The sequence below is a fragment of the Netta rufina genome, assembly GCF_964035555.1.
Source record: "Netta rufina genome assembly, chromosome: 23".
Classification (NCBI taxonomy): Eukaryota; Metazoa; Chordata; class Aves; order Anseriformes; family Anatidae; genus Netta; species Netta rufina.
Genome location: NC_140147.1, coordinates 4,249,757 through 4,264,896, shown reverse-complemented (window position 1 = coordinate 4,264,896; position 15,140 = coordinate 4,249,757). Strand labels below are relative to the sequence as shown.

At 55.9% G+C, this 15,140-nt stretch overlaps 1 protein-coding gene across 10 annotated transcripts in view; it reads right to left on the bottom strand.

The window, feature by feature from the left end:
* Window positions 1–15,140, bottom strand: part of PHACTR4 (phosphatase and actin regulator 4) — a 61,067-nt gene that overhangs the window by 9,741 nt on the left and 36,186 nt on the right. For 8 of the 10 annotated variants that reach the window (XM_084300677.1, XM_084300678.1, XM_084300682.1 and 5 more), the window contains 4 exons: window positions 4,262–4,438; window positions 3,711–3,791; window positions 542–706; window positions 54–413 (listed from right to left, as the gene is read on the bottom strand). In XM_084300677.1, coding sequence (XP_084156803.1) covers window positions 54–413; window positions 542–706; window positions 3,711–3,791; window positions 4,262–4,438 — 783 coding nt within the window. Of the gene's footprint in view, window positions 1–53; window positions 414–541; window positions 707–3,710; window positions 3,792–4,261; window positions 4,439–12,022; window positions 12,315–14,332; window positions 14,468–15,140 lie in introns of those variants that run through there. The other 2 variants (XM_084300674.1, XM_084300676.1) reach the window with 2 other exon arrangements.

Genomic DNA, 15,140 nt, shown 5'->3' with positions numbered 1-15,140 from the left:
CTCTCCCCTCTGTGTGTGGAGCACCCACCACGGCAGCTCGCAGAGGCACTCACCTAGCACCGAGTTGCTGTTCCTGTTGACGGGCTTGGGCGGCGGGACAGGAGGCTGCTTGGCAGGAGCTGTGCTGGTTGTGGTGACAGGAGCAGTAGTGTTGGCACCGGCAAGAGCAGGGGGCAGAGTCCTGGGGGCTGGGGAGGGGGCAGCTGTGGAACTGACTGTCTTTGCTGCCACGGGGGCCGTGGTGGTGGGCGCGGTTTTGGCGGCGCTGCTGGCGGGTGCTGGATCCTTGGCTTGCACCTCGTTTGCCTCCTGGGACGTGGAGGGAGGTCTTTTCGGAGGAAGAAGAGGCTGCCTGGGAACGTGGGGCTCCTGCGCTGGCTCCGATTCGGGACCAGGTTGGCTGCTGGATGAGCCTGCAAGGTGAGACAGCTCCGTTACAGAGGCTGCACGGCCCAGAGGAGGGAGGAAAAATCAGGTGAGAATTCAAAGCTAGCCCCATGCGAACCTGAAGCAACCAACCCTGCACACTCTGCTTTCTTACCTTGTCTTTTCTTTGGTTCCTCAGCTGGAACAGGCTTCCTAAGGCTGGATGACTTCGGGGGCTCTTCCTCCTGGCTGTCCGGGTTACCGGCCCCGGGACCACCGATGGGGACCGTGTGGCCATTCTTCAGGGCCGGCGGGTTCAGCTTCTCTGGATCCTCACCATCTGCAAGGGGACGGGAGGAGAGAAACAAGAGAAAACGCTCAGAAAGCACGAGAGAGAAGAGACGTGGCTGAGCTGCCACCGATCTGCACTGATTTCTCTCTGGCTTCCACAAGAGCCGATCTTCTGCCTCCCTCCTGCAGCGGAGAGCACAGCAAAGCCAACCCCAGCTTGGGCTGAGAGCTCTCCATTTCATTATCAACAAGCAAAATACTACAGCACTGGGTGCCATTGAGTGTTTTGCTTCTTCAGCAGCCTCTTCACCTGCCTCCTTATTTAGGAAGAATGCTGCCACGTTTACAAACACCAGACTGGTGTGCCCAGCAAGGCTGGGGTCACAGTGAGCCTCCAGCAGCTTCCACATCCCCTCACCCCAACAGAGCAATCACATTTTCTGTAATCACACAAAATCCAACACTAACCAAGTCTTCTACTGGACATGAAATGGTAGATTTTGGTAATTCCTTAAAATGACATGGAGCACCTCTATTTCCTTACGTTTCTACTCTGAATTGGGCAGAAAGATGACTGCTGTGCCCGCAGTGCAGCTTTCCTCACTTTTCACCTTTGTTTTAATCAGATGTAACAAAGCATCTTCATCAGCCTGACGCAGCTCAGCCTGACAGCCTCTGCTTTTGTAGATGCCAGCATGGAGTCTCCCAAATGTCAGAAGCAAGACCTTTTCTGGAGTAAATAAATAAATCAAATCTTTTCAGCCCTGCTTGATCCTGATGCTTCTGAGAGCGCTTAAAGCTCTACCAATGGCTGAAATCCTCAGCCATGCTCTGCCTCCTTAACTGCCTTGACAGGACAACCTCATAATATTACTCCCAGATTCAGGCTTCACGTCCCTCTTAAGGGGCAGTGCCTGTTCTGACCGCTGTTTCAAGAAAACTTGAGCACGTACAGCACCCGTTTGACTCACAATCCCTAGCATTTTCAGTCTAGCATCTCTCAGGCAGTTCGTGGACAGCATCACGAGCCTGCCAGGTGTTGTAGCACGTTCTGCTGCTCCAATTTTTGCTGATTTATCCCCCTGCCCTCTTCTCCCCACCGAGATGCTCTCTCCCCTCCCCTAGGGGAGCACGGCGTTATGCAGAAGTGTCCCGGTGTTATGCAGAAGCTGAAAGCAAAGGTGCCAAGCTGAAAGCTCCCCAAGCTTTCTTTTTCTGCAAAGAAAAGAAGAAAAAAAAAAAAAAAAGCCTTGGTTCCTGCAAGGAGATGGAAAACAGCTCTGCCCTTCCCTGAAATGCAGGAAGTGCAGACAGCAGCAAGAGGGAGTTTCCTCCCCGGCCAGGGCTGAAACTCAAGAGATGAGCTGGGAGCTTTTTATAGCAGCAATCGCCTCTGGCTAGCCGGAGTTTTCAGCCAGGGAGGCAGGAACAGTACGATCTTGCTTTTCCTTAGTCATTCACACCTGGCGTGCCCTTCTCTGGCAGGGAGCTGCAGCACAGCGCCGGCTCCTCGCTGCTCCTGCAGCCTCCCCCAAGGTCAGGGCCAGCAGCACGACCTCCCGGCCTCCGGGGTTCAAAAAGCCTCTGCTGTGCCTCTTCCCTACCTCCTTGCTCACTCAGGGGTTTCCAGATTTATCTATTTTTTTTTGCTATGGACTCGCCTAAGAGAATTAGCTGACCCTGTAAGAGCAGGTTGTAAAACTGCAAGGAAATACAGAAACCTACCCCCCCATCTCATGACCCTTCCAGGGTCTTAAAAACTATAGAATAAAGGGATTTAGATGTTGCACCTTCTAATCTAACCCCCCTGACAATACCGATCTCTCCCTCATCCCTTGGGCTTGCACTTTGTCCCGGTTATAACCATCTCCTGCTCCTGAGGCCAGATCAGATGACTGCAAGCAGAAAACAATTCCACCTCTCAGCCACGCTTCTGGTCCAGCCTTACCGTCTGGAAGACCTCTCCTCTGTCATCTCCAGCGGGAAGTTTGCTACACGAGGCCTTTGATCTCCTCCACAGTTTCATCCTGTGACCTCCTACACTCGTGTACCACGGGGAATTCTTCCTCCAGCCCAGCACTCACCCCCTCAGGTGGCTGTAAGTGGCTTTTATTACAGGGCAGCTGCAAACAACCCTGTTAGCTTTTACTTCCCAGCTTAGCTTTCAGTGGTTGGCTCTGAAAACCACCTTTTTTTTTTTTAATTTTACCTCCACTTTTCCACTTGGTACCTTTCTTAGAAGAACCCTACGGAGAAGCACCCACCCCTAGAAGAACCAGCGTGGGCTTAGCCAAAGCTAAGGTGGGCTGCTCTGCCACTGCTCCTGCCCTCTCCCTGTTACACCCGAGGGTGAACTGAGCTGGCCGAAGGGTAATTTTGGCAGGTTGACCCCAGCTCAGACAGCAGGGATGACAAAGTAGGAGAATCACGGAATATCCGAGTTGTAAGGGACCCGCAAAGATCACCGAGCCCAACTCCTGGGTCCCCAAAGGGCCACCCCGATAAAAAGCTTCAATAAGCCACAACAGGGCCAAACATAATGCCATAGCACAAGGCAACCTGTCTGTAACTCCTTGAGGAAATCCCCCTACCCCAGGGCAGCTCCTGGCTCCTTTTTCCATGCCTAAAGCCTTCAAACCTGAACTCCGAGGTCAGTGCCTCTCCCACGATGGTCAGTGTGATGGGAACAAGCCAGAGGTGCTGAGCCCAAATGTGCCTTAACGGGACGGGACGGGGTGGCTGGACCAGGACACGCACACGAGGGACAGGGTGGGGAGGGACACGCAGGATGCCCGCTGGCAGCAGGAAGATGTCCAAGCCAGGCACTGCTCTTTTTTTGGGACATCTTCCTAACCGGGCGGGCAGGCTGCCTTCCCTGCCAGGTGCACAGTGAGGAGGGCAAGACAGACAGACAAGAACCACGTCAGCAAGTAAGAGCCCTTAAATTTGCCTCCTCGAGAAGGAGGGCTGCAATCAAGGGGGGGGTGCTGCCAGAGGAAGGCGAGCCACACAGAACACAGACAGGCGGAGGAGAAGCTCAGGTGCAGACTCACCCTGCTCAGGGTCTTCCAACAGAACCCCTCTTTTTACCAGCTCCTCTCTTGGCTTTCGCATAGAAATCTTTCGTTCTAAAACTGATAATTAAATCGGAAAAAAAAAAAAAAAGAAAAGCACTCAGAAAACAGGGTAGGCTAGAAGTTCAAGACGATATTTTGTTTTTTTTTTTTGTTTTGTTTTAAAGGCCTCTGGAAGAAGTAAAAGGGCTTCGAATTTCACTGCACTGCCCGGATTAATAGGAGGGTGGGAGGACTGCACGCCCAGGCCTGCGCCTCGCGCTAGGTTGGTGATCACGGAGCAAACCCTCCCTCCCCGCGGCTGCCTCGGGAGCTTCCTTCCAAGGAGGAATTTGCTCATCTGTGAGCACTGCTCCACGGCAAGGTGTTTCTGGGGAGCTCGCAGGTGCCAGCCCATCGCCCAAGTCACGCTTTGGCTCTCACGTGTGCCGGTGCTCAGGTTTGTGGCCATGAGCTGCCCTCAGCAGGCAGCGGGCTCAGCGCAGCTTCCCCAGCTGGAGGAGGGATTCCCACCCTGCCGCCCCCCTTACCTTCCGAAGTCTCCTTAAATTTATCGCTGCTTTTCTTTTTCCTCCACTTCCAAGGCTTGAAGATCTTGCCGAAGCTCGAGAACTTGCTTTTTCTCTTGGTGGGAGGCGTGGTGTCACCCGATTCCAGAACATCGACCCCCATGCCGGCATCGCTCGGGGGGTGATCCACCTCTTCAGCTGCACGGGGAAGAACACAGAGGGAGTTTTTACCTTCGTGCCGCAGAGGACAGCTGCCATCTCCCACCAGCCAGCCCCTCGCACCCTGCGAAACGGCGACGTGTGCTCATGCAAAGGAGGCAGCAAGACTCCACGCCTCCACGTCACCCGCTGGCGTTTGGCTCGGGGAGACGAGGAGGGGGTGTCCAAAGCTAACAGTGCAAAGGGGAACCGCCGAGAGGCCTCCTGACGAACCGAGGGTTAGTTGGAGTTTGCAGTGCCACGGCTTCGCCCAAGGACCACGCATCACCGCTGCGGTTTCTCATCTGCAGCTGGAAGTGATGGGTGCTAGACCCATGTCGGGACACGAACACGCAGCCCCCAGCCTGCAGAGCCCCTTTTTGTGGCCGTCTACGCACAGCACAACTGCCAGACCCGTGCTGGAGCTCCGTCTCGCTGATTTTTCCTCTCTAAATCAGGCCGGCATCGCCAGCCAAGAGCAACAACCACACAGGAAAGCAACACAATACGGGCCCGCGCTCCACCTACTGCACTCCGGGTCTCTGGGGAACAACGCAAGAAGGACACGGAGGTGGGAAGGGACGTGCAGAAAAACCCTGCCTTAGTGCAGCAAATTTCATAAAGGAACGACTTGGGAAGTGCAACCAGAGCACAAAACCCTGCTGGTGACTTCCAGTCCTGGCCCGCCTGGCATTGCCGGTTCCTGGGTATGGGGCGAAACACAAGGAACATAAGGGAACACTTACAAGGGAACGCTTACAAGGGAACGCTTACAAGGGAACGCTTACAGTCAGCAGAATCCAGCAGAGCCTGCAGGAAAAAAAATCTGAGCATGCACAACCTAAGTGAAGGCAGCTGGCGGGCTGCTCGTGGTCTTTGCCTGCAGGCTGCGGATCCTTGGCTTTGGCACGGGGTAAGACGGGAGCACCCCAGCCCCGTGGGAGCACAAACCATGGGGAACGGCCTCGAGTCTTCCTCCGGTCCTACAAAGGTCCTGTCCAACACCGTGTGCCAGGCTGGGGTGCTGCCTTGCACATCGCCCTTGTGCAGCTCATGTTTGAGCCTTTGGGTCAAGTGTGGAGTCTGCAAACCTCCTGGGATCCCAAGGGCCCTTCAGTCAGTCTCAGGCAAGCCCCTGTGATGCGCCTGCAGAAAAGCCAACACCCCCTGGGCCAGGCGGTGAGTTCAGCCAGCAATCCCAGCTCCTGGGGCAAAGAGATTGGGAAAGGAATTTTAGGGGAAAGCCTCTTTGCGCAGAGGGCAAGGAGCTGACACCGTACCTGTCACATCAAACACCCGCCGAGGACAACAGACTCCAGTGCATAAAAGCAGACTCCTGCCAATGTGGGCAAGAGCAGAGGATGGGAAAAAAAAAAACAGAAAACCCCAGCTGCTGACTTTTGGTGGAGCTGCAGTGCTGCCCGGCGTGGGATTTCAGAGGCTTGGGGCAGCTGGGTGGGCACAGGGGGTCACAGCACAGCAGGATCCCAGCTTCTTGCCCTGAGCACAAGCGAAATGAAGACCAGCGGACAGCAGGGAAGAGAAGAGCTCGCAGCACAAGGGAAAATGGAGAATATTTCAGAAAGAGGATCCAGATCCCATGTGAGAAGTGTGGTCTTTAAGCTGTGATGGAGGAAGAGGAAAACCAGCCCAGGACACAGGTTTATCGAGGGGCTGGAGTGGCAGGGAAGTGACCTGCTGCTGTGCTAGCCAGCTGGGAAAAAAACTATCTGCAGAGCTGATTGTGGCCATTTCAGACTTCCCCTAAAACTCACAATCCTTCCAGTGCTATACAGGTTTCTCTCCTCCCGCTCACTGGACTCCAGATTTCATGCAGTGATGGTTGAGGGGATGGGAGATCCAGAAAGCTCACTCACAGCCAGTGAGAAACTGATGCCAGTCCACGTTTATTTGGAAAAAAAGGATGATAATTCAGTGTCTGAGCTGCTGCTTATAAAAGCTGGCTTGGTAGCAGGAGAGCATCTGGGTGGAACGTAGCAGCCGAGACATCAGCACCGAGCCGTGATTTTCCGCGGCTCTATTCTGTGATTTTCTGCTGGGAGGGAGGGAGGGAGAAAGCATGGACACACAAAATGGCATTTTGAGCGCTCAGAAACCCAGAGCGGAATTGTCTGGGTGCTCAGAGGCACTTTCTTCAGAGACCAGCACATTACCCCGAGTGGTACGTGCAATTTGAAGAAGCAGTATTCATAGCACTGCTCACCAGGCACAAGCCGAGTGCTGAATTTGGATCCCAAGAGCCACCCAAGGCACTTCCGAGCCCACGTTCGGTGCCCCACACCTCTCCCAGGGGCAGCATCAGCACCGAAGACGGCCGTACCGAGCTCGTTTCACATGTGTGTGTGTGTGTGTGTGCATGTCCCTTCTCTGAATCGCCCTCAGGAATGTAACCTATGTGCCCTGCCACCCGAGCCGTCGGAGTGCTGCGCTAAGCAGAACGAGTTATTAAAAGAAAACTCAACGGTCAGGTCCGCGGATTAATGAAGGGAGACCTCAGCGAGCTGCGGTGTCTCCGTTTCCAATTAGAGGGAGGACGAGGAGCAATCCCCCGCCGGTCACCTCCGAGCAGCTGGGGACAAGGAACGGGCACAAAAGGATGAGTGGGGACCATCGGGGACACGCCACGACCCCAAACCAGGCACAGCTGGAGGCAGCAGGGTGGGGGAAAGCCCACGTGCGAGCTTTATCCCATGGGGAAGGATCTGTTTCACCAGCTCCTGCAGCCCAGGCCTGGCTGTCAAACCCGAATACCATCTCGGGGTGGAGTTTTGCACCAGGTGCCTGGCTGCCACTAGCTGCGAGCAGGCAGGTTAATACAACAGCTCGGTTTCGTCATGACATTCGCCATCGATATCTAATAACTGCGGGCTGGTTCCTCTGCCGTGCCGCGGCTTGTGCCGTGAATCAGGGCTTGACCAACGCGAAAACACTGGGTTTTGGTGTTTTAAACACCCAGTTGTGGTGTTTTAGCACCAGTTCTGCCCAGAAACAGCCATGGAAGACGGGGCCGGGCACACCACGCGCCCTCCCCTAGCGCACAGCCCCAACCCAAGTCGTTTTCACCACCCCGTGCTCCCAGCAGAGCAAAACCCTCGCGTTGATGCCATGAGAGCAGCTCCCTCCCTGCACACCCAGGGGCTCCAGCTCCGCAGGGAGGCTGCTCAGGAGGGCCCGGGGTGCCCGATCCCTGCCGTGACACTTCCCCTTCCCACCCCATAATTACCGTGTGGACACAGACATTTAAAATAGCCTGCTCTGATGCAATTATGAATTGCCTTTGCTGCTAATTAGCAGGCAGCTCGGCAGCTGTAGGTGTGCTCTTGGAGCTGTACCTTCAACACCCTCCCTGTTGGTGACTGCTCACGTTGGATGGTGCTCACACACCCCTGGAAAAGGAACTTTCCTCCAGCCACAGCCCGTTTCCACCTCAAATTCCCATGAGAGGGTGCTCAGAGAGGGCACCTCGCAGTGAAAGGAGCCTTGGCAAGGCGGATTTCAAGGTGGATTTCTCCGTGCCTCTCCTCGCTGTGCTCCATGAGGGGCAGGAGGGTCCGAGGCTGCGGCTCATACCCAGGGCAGCTGCAGGGGAAGCACCGGGGATGCTTGGCAGTGGGGCTGAGGGAGGAACCAGACCCAGAGGGAAGGAGGAGAAGCATCAGGAGCTGATGCCTTCACACTCAGGCTGCCGACCTGTGTGGCAAGTCTGCGCCCAGGGAGCCAGCCTCACCTATGCCGCGGTCCCGGGCTGGAAAATGCATTTTAAATTTATGGGGAAAGGTTAAGCGAGGTTGTGCGGGCCCGGGTAAAGCCAGGGGAGTCATGAGAAGGTCAAGAGCTTTCCAGTAAGCAGGTCTCAGTGTGTCCCCGTGCCAGAGAACGAGCTGCTCAGCCCTTCCACCAAAGCCACGCGAAGTGCCCGTCGCAGCCAAGTGGCCCTGGAGTGGCCGGGAGCTGTCAGAGCACACCCCGACACCCACAGTCCTCACCCAACCCCGCTGCACAGCCCTGGTTGAGGAAAAGTCCGTGATAAAACACCTGCTGAGACTTCAGTGCATTGCTGCCATGCCTCGGACAGACCCTGTGGGTCTGGGGACGGAGCCGTGCCCCGGCTGCTGCCTCCCTTCCCTACCCAAAGCCACTGCAGATCCCTCCGTAACGCTCAATGTGTGCCCTGATCCTGCTCCACCAAAACAAGCGGGTGAATTTGAGCTGTTTAAGCATCAGATCCGCATTAACCCAAAACGTTTGGGCTGCAGCAGTCTCGGGAAGCGTCACACGATTGGCACGGGCTGGAGACACGAGGAGGCAGAAAGCTGCGGCGGTGCCAGCAGCGAGGGACGCGGCGAGTCCAAGAGCCGCCTGGCCAGCTGGTCTTCCAAACCTCCTTCTGCAGACTGCGACGCGTTTAACGCTCCCATCTCACCACTAAAACCTGGGCAGAAATAAAGCTCTTCTCACACTGCACCCTATAAGCAAGGGCACGGGGGGTAGGTAGTGGCTGCCGCGATGTTCTCCCAGAGAAGCCACCTCGGTGGCAGAGGCTGGAGACGTGCAGTTGGTCCCCAACCTCGGCGCCCTCAGCACGTGGCTGCGGCACGGCACGGCACGTGTCATCTGTTCCCAAAGCTGCTGCCAGGCCTGGGGCAGCTGTTCCTGTTAAAGGTGGCAAAGCTTTCACTGCTCCCCTCGGCTCTCCGGGGTCAGACCGGCAGAGCTGGGATCTGCGGGGGCAGAGGAACACCACGCTTATTCTCATGGGATGCAACAGCAAGCGGCTATCTAGCTGGCCTGCAGGAAAGACCAGCACATAAATACATCGGTCTAACAGCCCCATGAAGGTCCTAGGCAGGAGAAACTGTCACAAGAGCAAATACAGTCGATCAACCCCCAAAAAACCCTTCTGTGCAGTGTGTTACCAGCCCAGAAAAAGGCACCGCAGAGGTTTCAGGCACCAACATGAACATGAATCCTTTACTTCGTTAAGGGTCATCTCTCCTAGGGAGGATACCTGCGACACTACGAGACAGCTGGGCCTCTGGGGCAGAGAATTCAAGAATTAAAATCAGAGCCAAGCTGCATCGAGCGCAGGTCACTGCAGAACGGGGTCCTGGTGAATTCTGAAACCGTTTCGACTCAGGCCACACACCATCAAAAGCCAGCAGGGCTATGGAGAAGTTTATTTTGTTTTGGGCTGACACACCATTACATAAACTGAAAATCACTTCAAGGCCCAAGTTGGGGACCCTAACAAAGCAAGGAGGATGTGAAGAAATCAAAGCAGCGGCTCCCAGATGCTGACAATTCATATTCTATTCCTAAATGCCTGGGAGGGAAACGGCTGATTTCCAGTGCTCATGAACAAAGTGGCACAACCCTGCTCTAAGGAGGGTCAGCGAGCCCCAGGACAGGACAAAAGCTGTTAGGAAAAGATGAGAACTTGCTGCTTTTCTCCCCAAAATGTCTCTGCAGACACCCGAGGGCTGGCAGAGCCGCCCTGAGTCCCAGCAGACGCATCTCACCCGCGGTACAGCAGGATCTCTGCCCCTGTCCGGGGATGGGAGAGCTCTTTAATTCCATCCTTCTGGACAGAGCCTCACGAAGAATACGCTGATGCTTTCTCATTTCCTTCTGGAGAGGACTCACAGCGTGTAAATCGTGAGCTCCGGAGCCAGATTGCTACCGTGGACAAACCACATTTCCCTCAGAGCCCATCCCTTACTGCAGCAGTGACTGGTGGCACTGGAGTGGTAACTGGTAATTAGCTCAAGCTCCAGGATTTCTGTTCACGAGGAGCTCACCGGGCACTTCTGCCCCAGCCGTGGCCTCGAGGCTCGCTGCTGTGGGTCTGTCAGTTCACGGGGCCGTGCTACGCTGCGAGTGCTTCACCGAAAGCCAGACGTCACCGGGACAAATTAGGCACTCGACGCCGCGGCAGCAGCTCCCAGCACCTCAATCACCTCCGTTCCCCGAGCTGTTGTGCTGTCCCCAGGCCTGCAGGTGCATCGGGAGCTTTTTGCTGCTCATTACAACCCCGACGTTACCGCACCTCGGGAGCACGTTTTGCAGCAGAGCCTGGACCTCAGGCTACAGCCAGAGCGCCTTGCGAAGCCCAGCCCGCGCTGCAACAAACGCTCCCGGTGCCAAAACGGCGCCGGTGCACGGGCCGCAGGGTTACTCGGCCTCCTCGTGCCAGGCCGAGCAGCTCAGAATGCAAAACGCTTTCAAGCGAACAGCTCCGACCCAACAAGCAAACAAAGACTCCTTTGATGGAAGCGCTGTTAAGGTTAGGGCATCAGAAAAGCGCTTTGAGTGAATGTTTCTAGCTTCCGATAGCAGCTTCGGAAACTTCACGCGCGCTTCCTGAAGGGTCCGGGGAAGACACAAACCCTGACCTTAAAGCAAGAGAAGACTGCGATCACAAAGCAGCCTCAAATAGTCCCAGCCCTTGGGTTCTGTACATCGCTGATCACCATAATCTTCCCCAGACCTTCCTTTTCACCAGCATCGTGCCAAAATTAACACCCCAGCCGTCTCTCCAAAGTCCCAATTTGTTCCGGAGGAGCTCCGCAAGCAGCACCACGAGCAAAGACCCGAGACCAGCTGCAGGAACCCCCGGGCTGCCGGCCTCCAGCCTCGGGCACGGCACAGCATCATCGTGCCGGTGACCCCACTCCTCTCCAAGTCACCCCCAGCTCTGGTGCCTGGTGAGAGATGAGGCTGAGACGGGGAGGATCCATCCTCTACCAGCCCCTAGACCCGAGGAGACGCTGCCCATCGCCACTGACAGCGCAGAGAAGGATGAAGTTTTCTTCTCTCAATACCACTTATTTTTAGCAGCTCTTGAACAAGACCAGCCAGAGCGAACCGGGGGTGGGGAGCAAAGTCCCCGCTTTAATCTGAGCCCTAAAAACGCTCGGGAGGTTCAAAGTCATAAAAGCGAAAAAGAATGAGAGAAATCATCTGTCCCTCGGGGAGCTTGCTGTGCGTGGTGTCAAGTGTTTCTGTAAAAATCAGCTAATTTGGTGCACGGAGTGGGCAGCTCGGGCCGGGCAGCTGCCAGCCCTGGGGATGTGACAGCAGAAACAGATTCCAGCGCATCCCAGTCCCAGGCACGGCACCGGGCGGTGTCTGGGAAGCAGCACCGCTCCCAGAGCCTCAAACAGGGGAGGATCGGCTCTCCCCATGCACCAAACCCCATCAGCTAAAACTCAAGCCGAGAGCTACCTGGCAGAGGAGAGAGAAAACAAGCAGAGAGGCGACTGCCAAGCCCCAAAAGCGGGGTGCTTCACACACAAGGAGGCACTTTTATTCGCAAAGCTCGTGCCCCCGCAGCCAACCCCAAAAACCTGAGCTCGGAGCCTGCCCGCGGACCAGCAGAACGCAGCACCGCGCGGGACGGAGGAGAAAGGAAGGAAATGGAGTGATTCCTCCCGTTTCTCCTCCCGGCTCCCAGCCGGGCGCAGGTTACACAAGCCCCGCGTTGCATTCCTCCCCTCCCGACTCCTCCGTTTCACCTGCGGTCCTGCCCCGCCGTCCCTCTCTCCCTTGCCCTCCATTACTCACCGAAAGCAGCCGGACTGACCGGTCTGGAGAAGTGCGGCTGCCCCATCCGATCCCTACCCCAGTGGCTCTCCGGGAGGCAGCGGGAAGGGAGAGAAAAAGCAGCCGGGACCCCGGGAGAGCTCCGGAGCCCTCAGGAATGGTAAATCCACGGCCACAAACGGGCAAGGCTCCAGTGCTGGGCGAGCGCGGCGGCTACGGGAGGCGAGGTGGTGTCAGGGTGTGCGGTGAGGGTCCCGTCCCCGTCCCCCGGAGCCCAGGCACTTGATTCTCATAAATAGGCGCCCATGCCAGCTCCCCTGGCGCAGGAATGCCTGTCATTCCAGAGCCGCGCTGGCTGGGGCTGAAGCTCAGGAAGGGGAGGAGACAGCCAAGGCTCCAGCCACTGAGCTGCACAACCCAAATCATCAACACCCCTCGGTCCTTCCCAGCACCCAGCCCTGAAAAAGCTGGGAGCCAGGAGGGAGAGCGGAGGGGTGCTGAGAGCCTACCTGAGCCACGCACAGCCAGGGGGGAAAGCCCCGTGCTGTAACACAGCCCTGGGGTTAAAGGGAATCACAAAGTGCCCCAGCTGCTGTGCACAGAGCCAGGTGCATGATAAAAGTAGGATTTAACAACAATTCCCCTCTCCGCTAAAGTTACCGGGAAGGTAGGAGGGGCGGGGAGAGGCTCTTCTCCTCTAAATTAAACAAAGGGGCTTCGGTAAGGGAAATAAAAGTTTATTTTTGATACACGCATCTCATCTCGATGGCTACGGTTCCAAACGCCCCTCTCAGCATTTGCATCACAACAGAATTTAAATACTCCCACTCGGATTCTGCTCTTTTTCACCCAAAGTTTGTGTTTGGGCTTTGGTGTCCTACAGACGCAGCGGGACGGGGCGACGTTGAAGCATTCAGCAGCTTTGTCTTAGCCCAGAGGAAACAGAACATTTTCAAAAACACGCAGGAATTCGCAGAAGTGACTAATCTGAAACCCGAACCCATCTGACACATCCAGGTTTCTCCTGGAAACGGTTTCAAACACCAGGGTTTGCTGCAGCCCTCGAGGTCCCTGCTCCTGCCAGGCCGGCAGCCGCGCTGCTTCAGCCTCTGAATATCAGCCAGGGCGAGCTTGAGACGAGCTCGGTGCTGCAGCAGTCCCAGTAGCGAAACACACACACACAAAAAGCTGCTATTCTGGGAAACAACAAAATCCCAGATTATCAACTGGGGCTGGTCCAGCTGGGAGCAGCGCACATCGGTGGAACAACCGAAACGAGACCGCCACACGCAGGGGCAGCTCTGCAGCCACACCGGAGAGGGCAGGGGTCGTGGTGAAGCCTAATGAAACTGCACCAAAGTCACAAGGACACCTGGAAGATGTCGATGCCCTCGGTCCCTCCACTGACACTCCAGGCATCCAGCTCGCAAAATCCGCTCCTTGCCTCTGAAGCACAGCTGCAAAAACACAGGGGGAAGCGGGTGTGCCTCTGTGTGGCACGGCCAGCAGGACGGATGGACAGATGGACGGACGGACAGCAGGAGCAGGTGGAGGAGCACGGATCAGCAGACACGAGGGGGTGGACGAGCAAATGCCACTCTCCTCCCTCACACAGGACACATGCACGGTGCTGGAAGCGCTGCTCTTCTCACCCTCCCACCACCGGTCCCTGCTCAGCCGCAGTGCTCAGGCTTGGAGGCACTTTCCATTTTCCTTGTGGGCAATTAACGCACCGGTTATGGGCATGCTCCACCTCATTTCAGGCTCTTTGCTTGGAAACAAAAGGAAAAGCCATTTTAAAGCCATTTAAATATGCAGCCATCTGGCAGGGACCCACAAAGTTTGGAGAGATGGCTTCCAGCCTCTATCCAAGTCCCTGCATCAGCTGTCCTGCTTGGAAGGAGGTCTGCAAAACCCACCCAAGGGCTGCAGAGAGCCACACACTTGCTCCGTACCCGCCTGACTTCCCAGGAGATTGAAGCCGTTGCATTTTACACTGCATTTGCTGTGAATTAAGAGCACACAAAGCTGTGTCGCAGGACAGAAGACATGTGGAAGGTGGTTAAAGCACAATCCTGTGCCTGACCCTTTGTTTCTACGTTAGTGGAACAGGAACCATTAGTCTGAGTTTCAGTGAGAGGGGTTTAAACCGATGCTGCACTCCCCAAGGATGCACAGCGACAGCTTCTCAGGCTCCGGTGCCGCACAGCAACTCGCCAGGCTGCGAAATCACAAGCTGCAATAAAGCACTTCCACATTGCTGTACCACTGATTAGGCCTAATGAACCTTCCTGAAGGGAATCTACAAGGCTACCTGGCAAAGGTGCTCACGTTTAGATGTGTAGAAGTGTACAAAAGGCAGGGCTGAGCTGCTCGAGGAGCGAAGAACTGCAGATCTGCACGTCACATCACAGCCGGGTCTGGATTTCAGGTGCTCTTTAGGAATATCAGCAGCAGCTCTTCTCGCTGGGGGGGAACAGCAGGAGAAAAATATGGGACAAAGCCGCGGGCCCAAGTCCTCTGCCAGTGGTGCACGAGGAGCGCAGCACCCTGATGCTCTGGGCTCAGCCCCAGCTCTGCCAACAGCAGCCAGGGGGCAAAACCTCAGCCCCCAGCCAGCTGCACATCTATGCTAAAGGAAAATCCACACTTTGAGCAAGGACAAGTAGCAAATGCCCAAAATCCCCATCTGACATTGCCGGGCGGGAGAAACCGGCGTACTGCCGCTCCTCCTCGGGGACAGGCGAAGGCCTCCACGAGAAGGAAGAGCTCGAAATAGCAAATAGCTTTCTCCAGGAAAGCAAAAGGGGTCACCGGCTGACAGTCCCTTTGACGTTTCCTTCTGAAAATTTAGTAACCATGAAAGTCGCAGGAAAACGCTCTGGGGTTTCAGGAGAGCCAGCGGGTGACACGAGGTGAGAGGAGCGGTTACGGGCAGCGGACGCCCGCAGCAAGCAGCGGGGCACGTCGCACACCAAAGCTCGCCTCTGAAGTTTCATTTCCTCTCCATCCAGGCCGGCATCCCATTAAAAACCTGGCGTTCAAGTGGCACTGCCTGCTTCCACACGCTGCAAAAGCAGCCCTCCTGGACTGGTTCACTTCAGAACCTAATGAACCCCATAATGAGTATTAGCTGCGC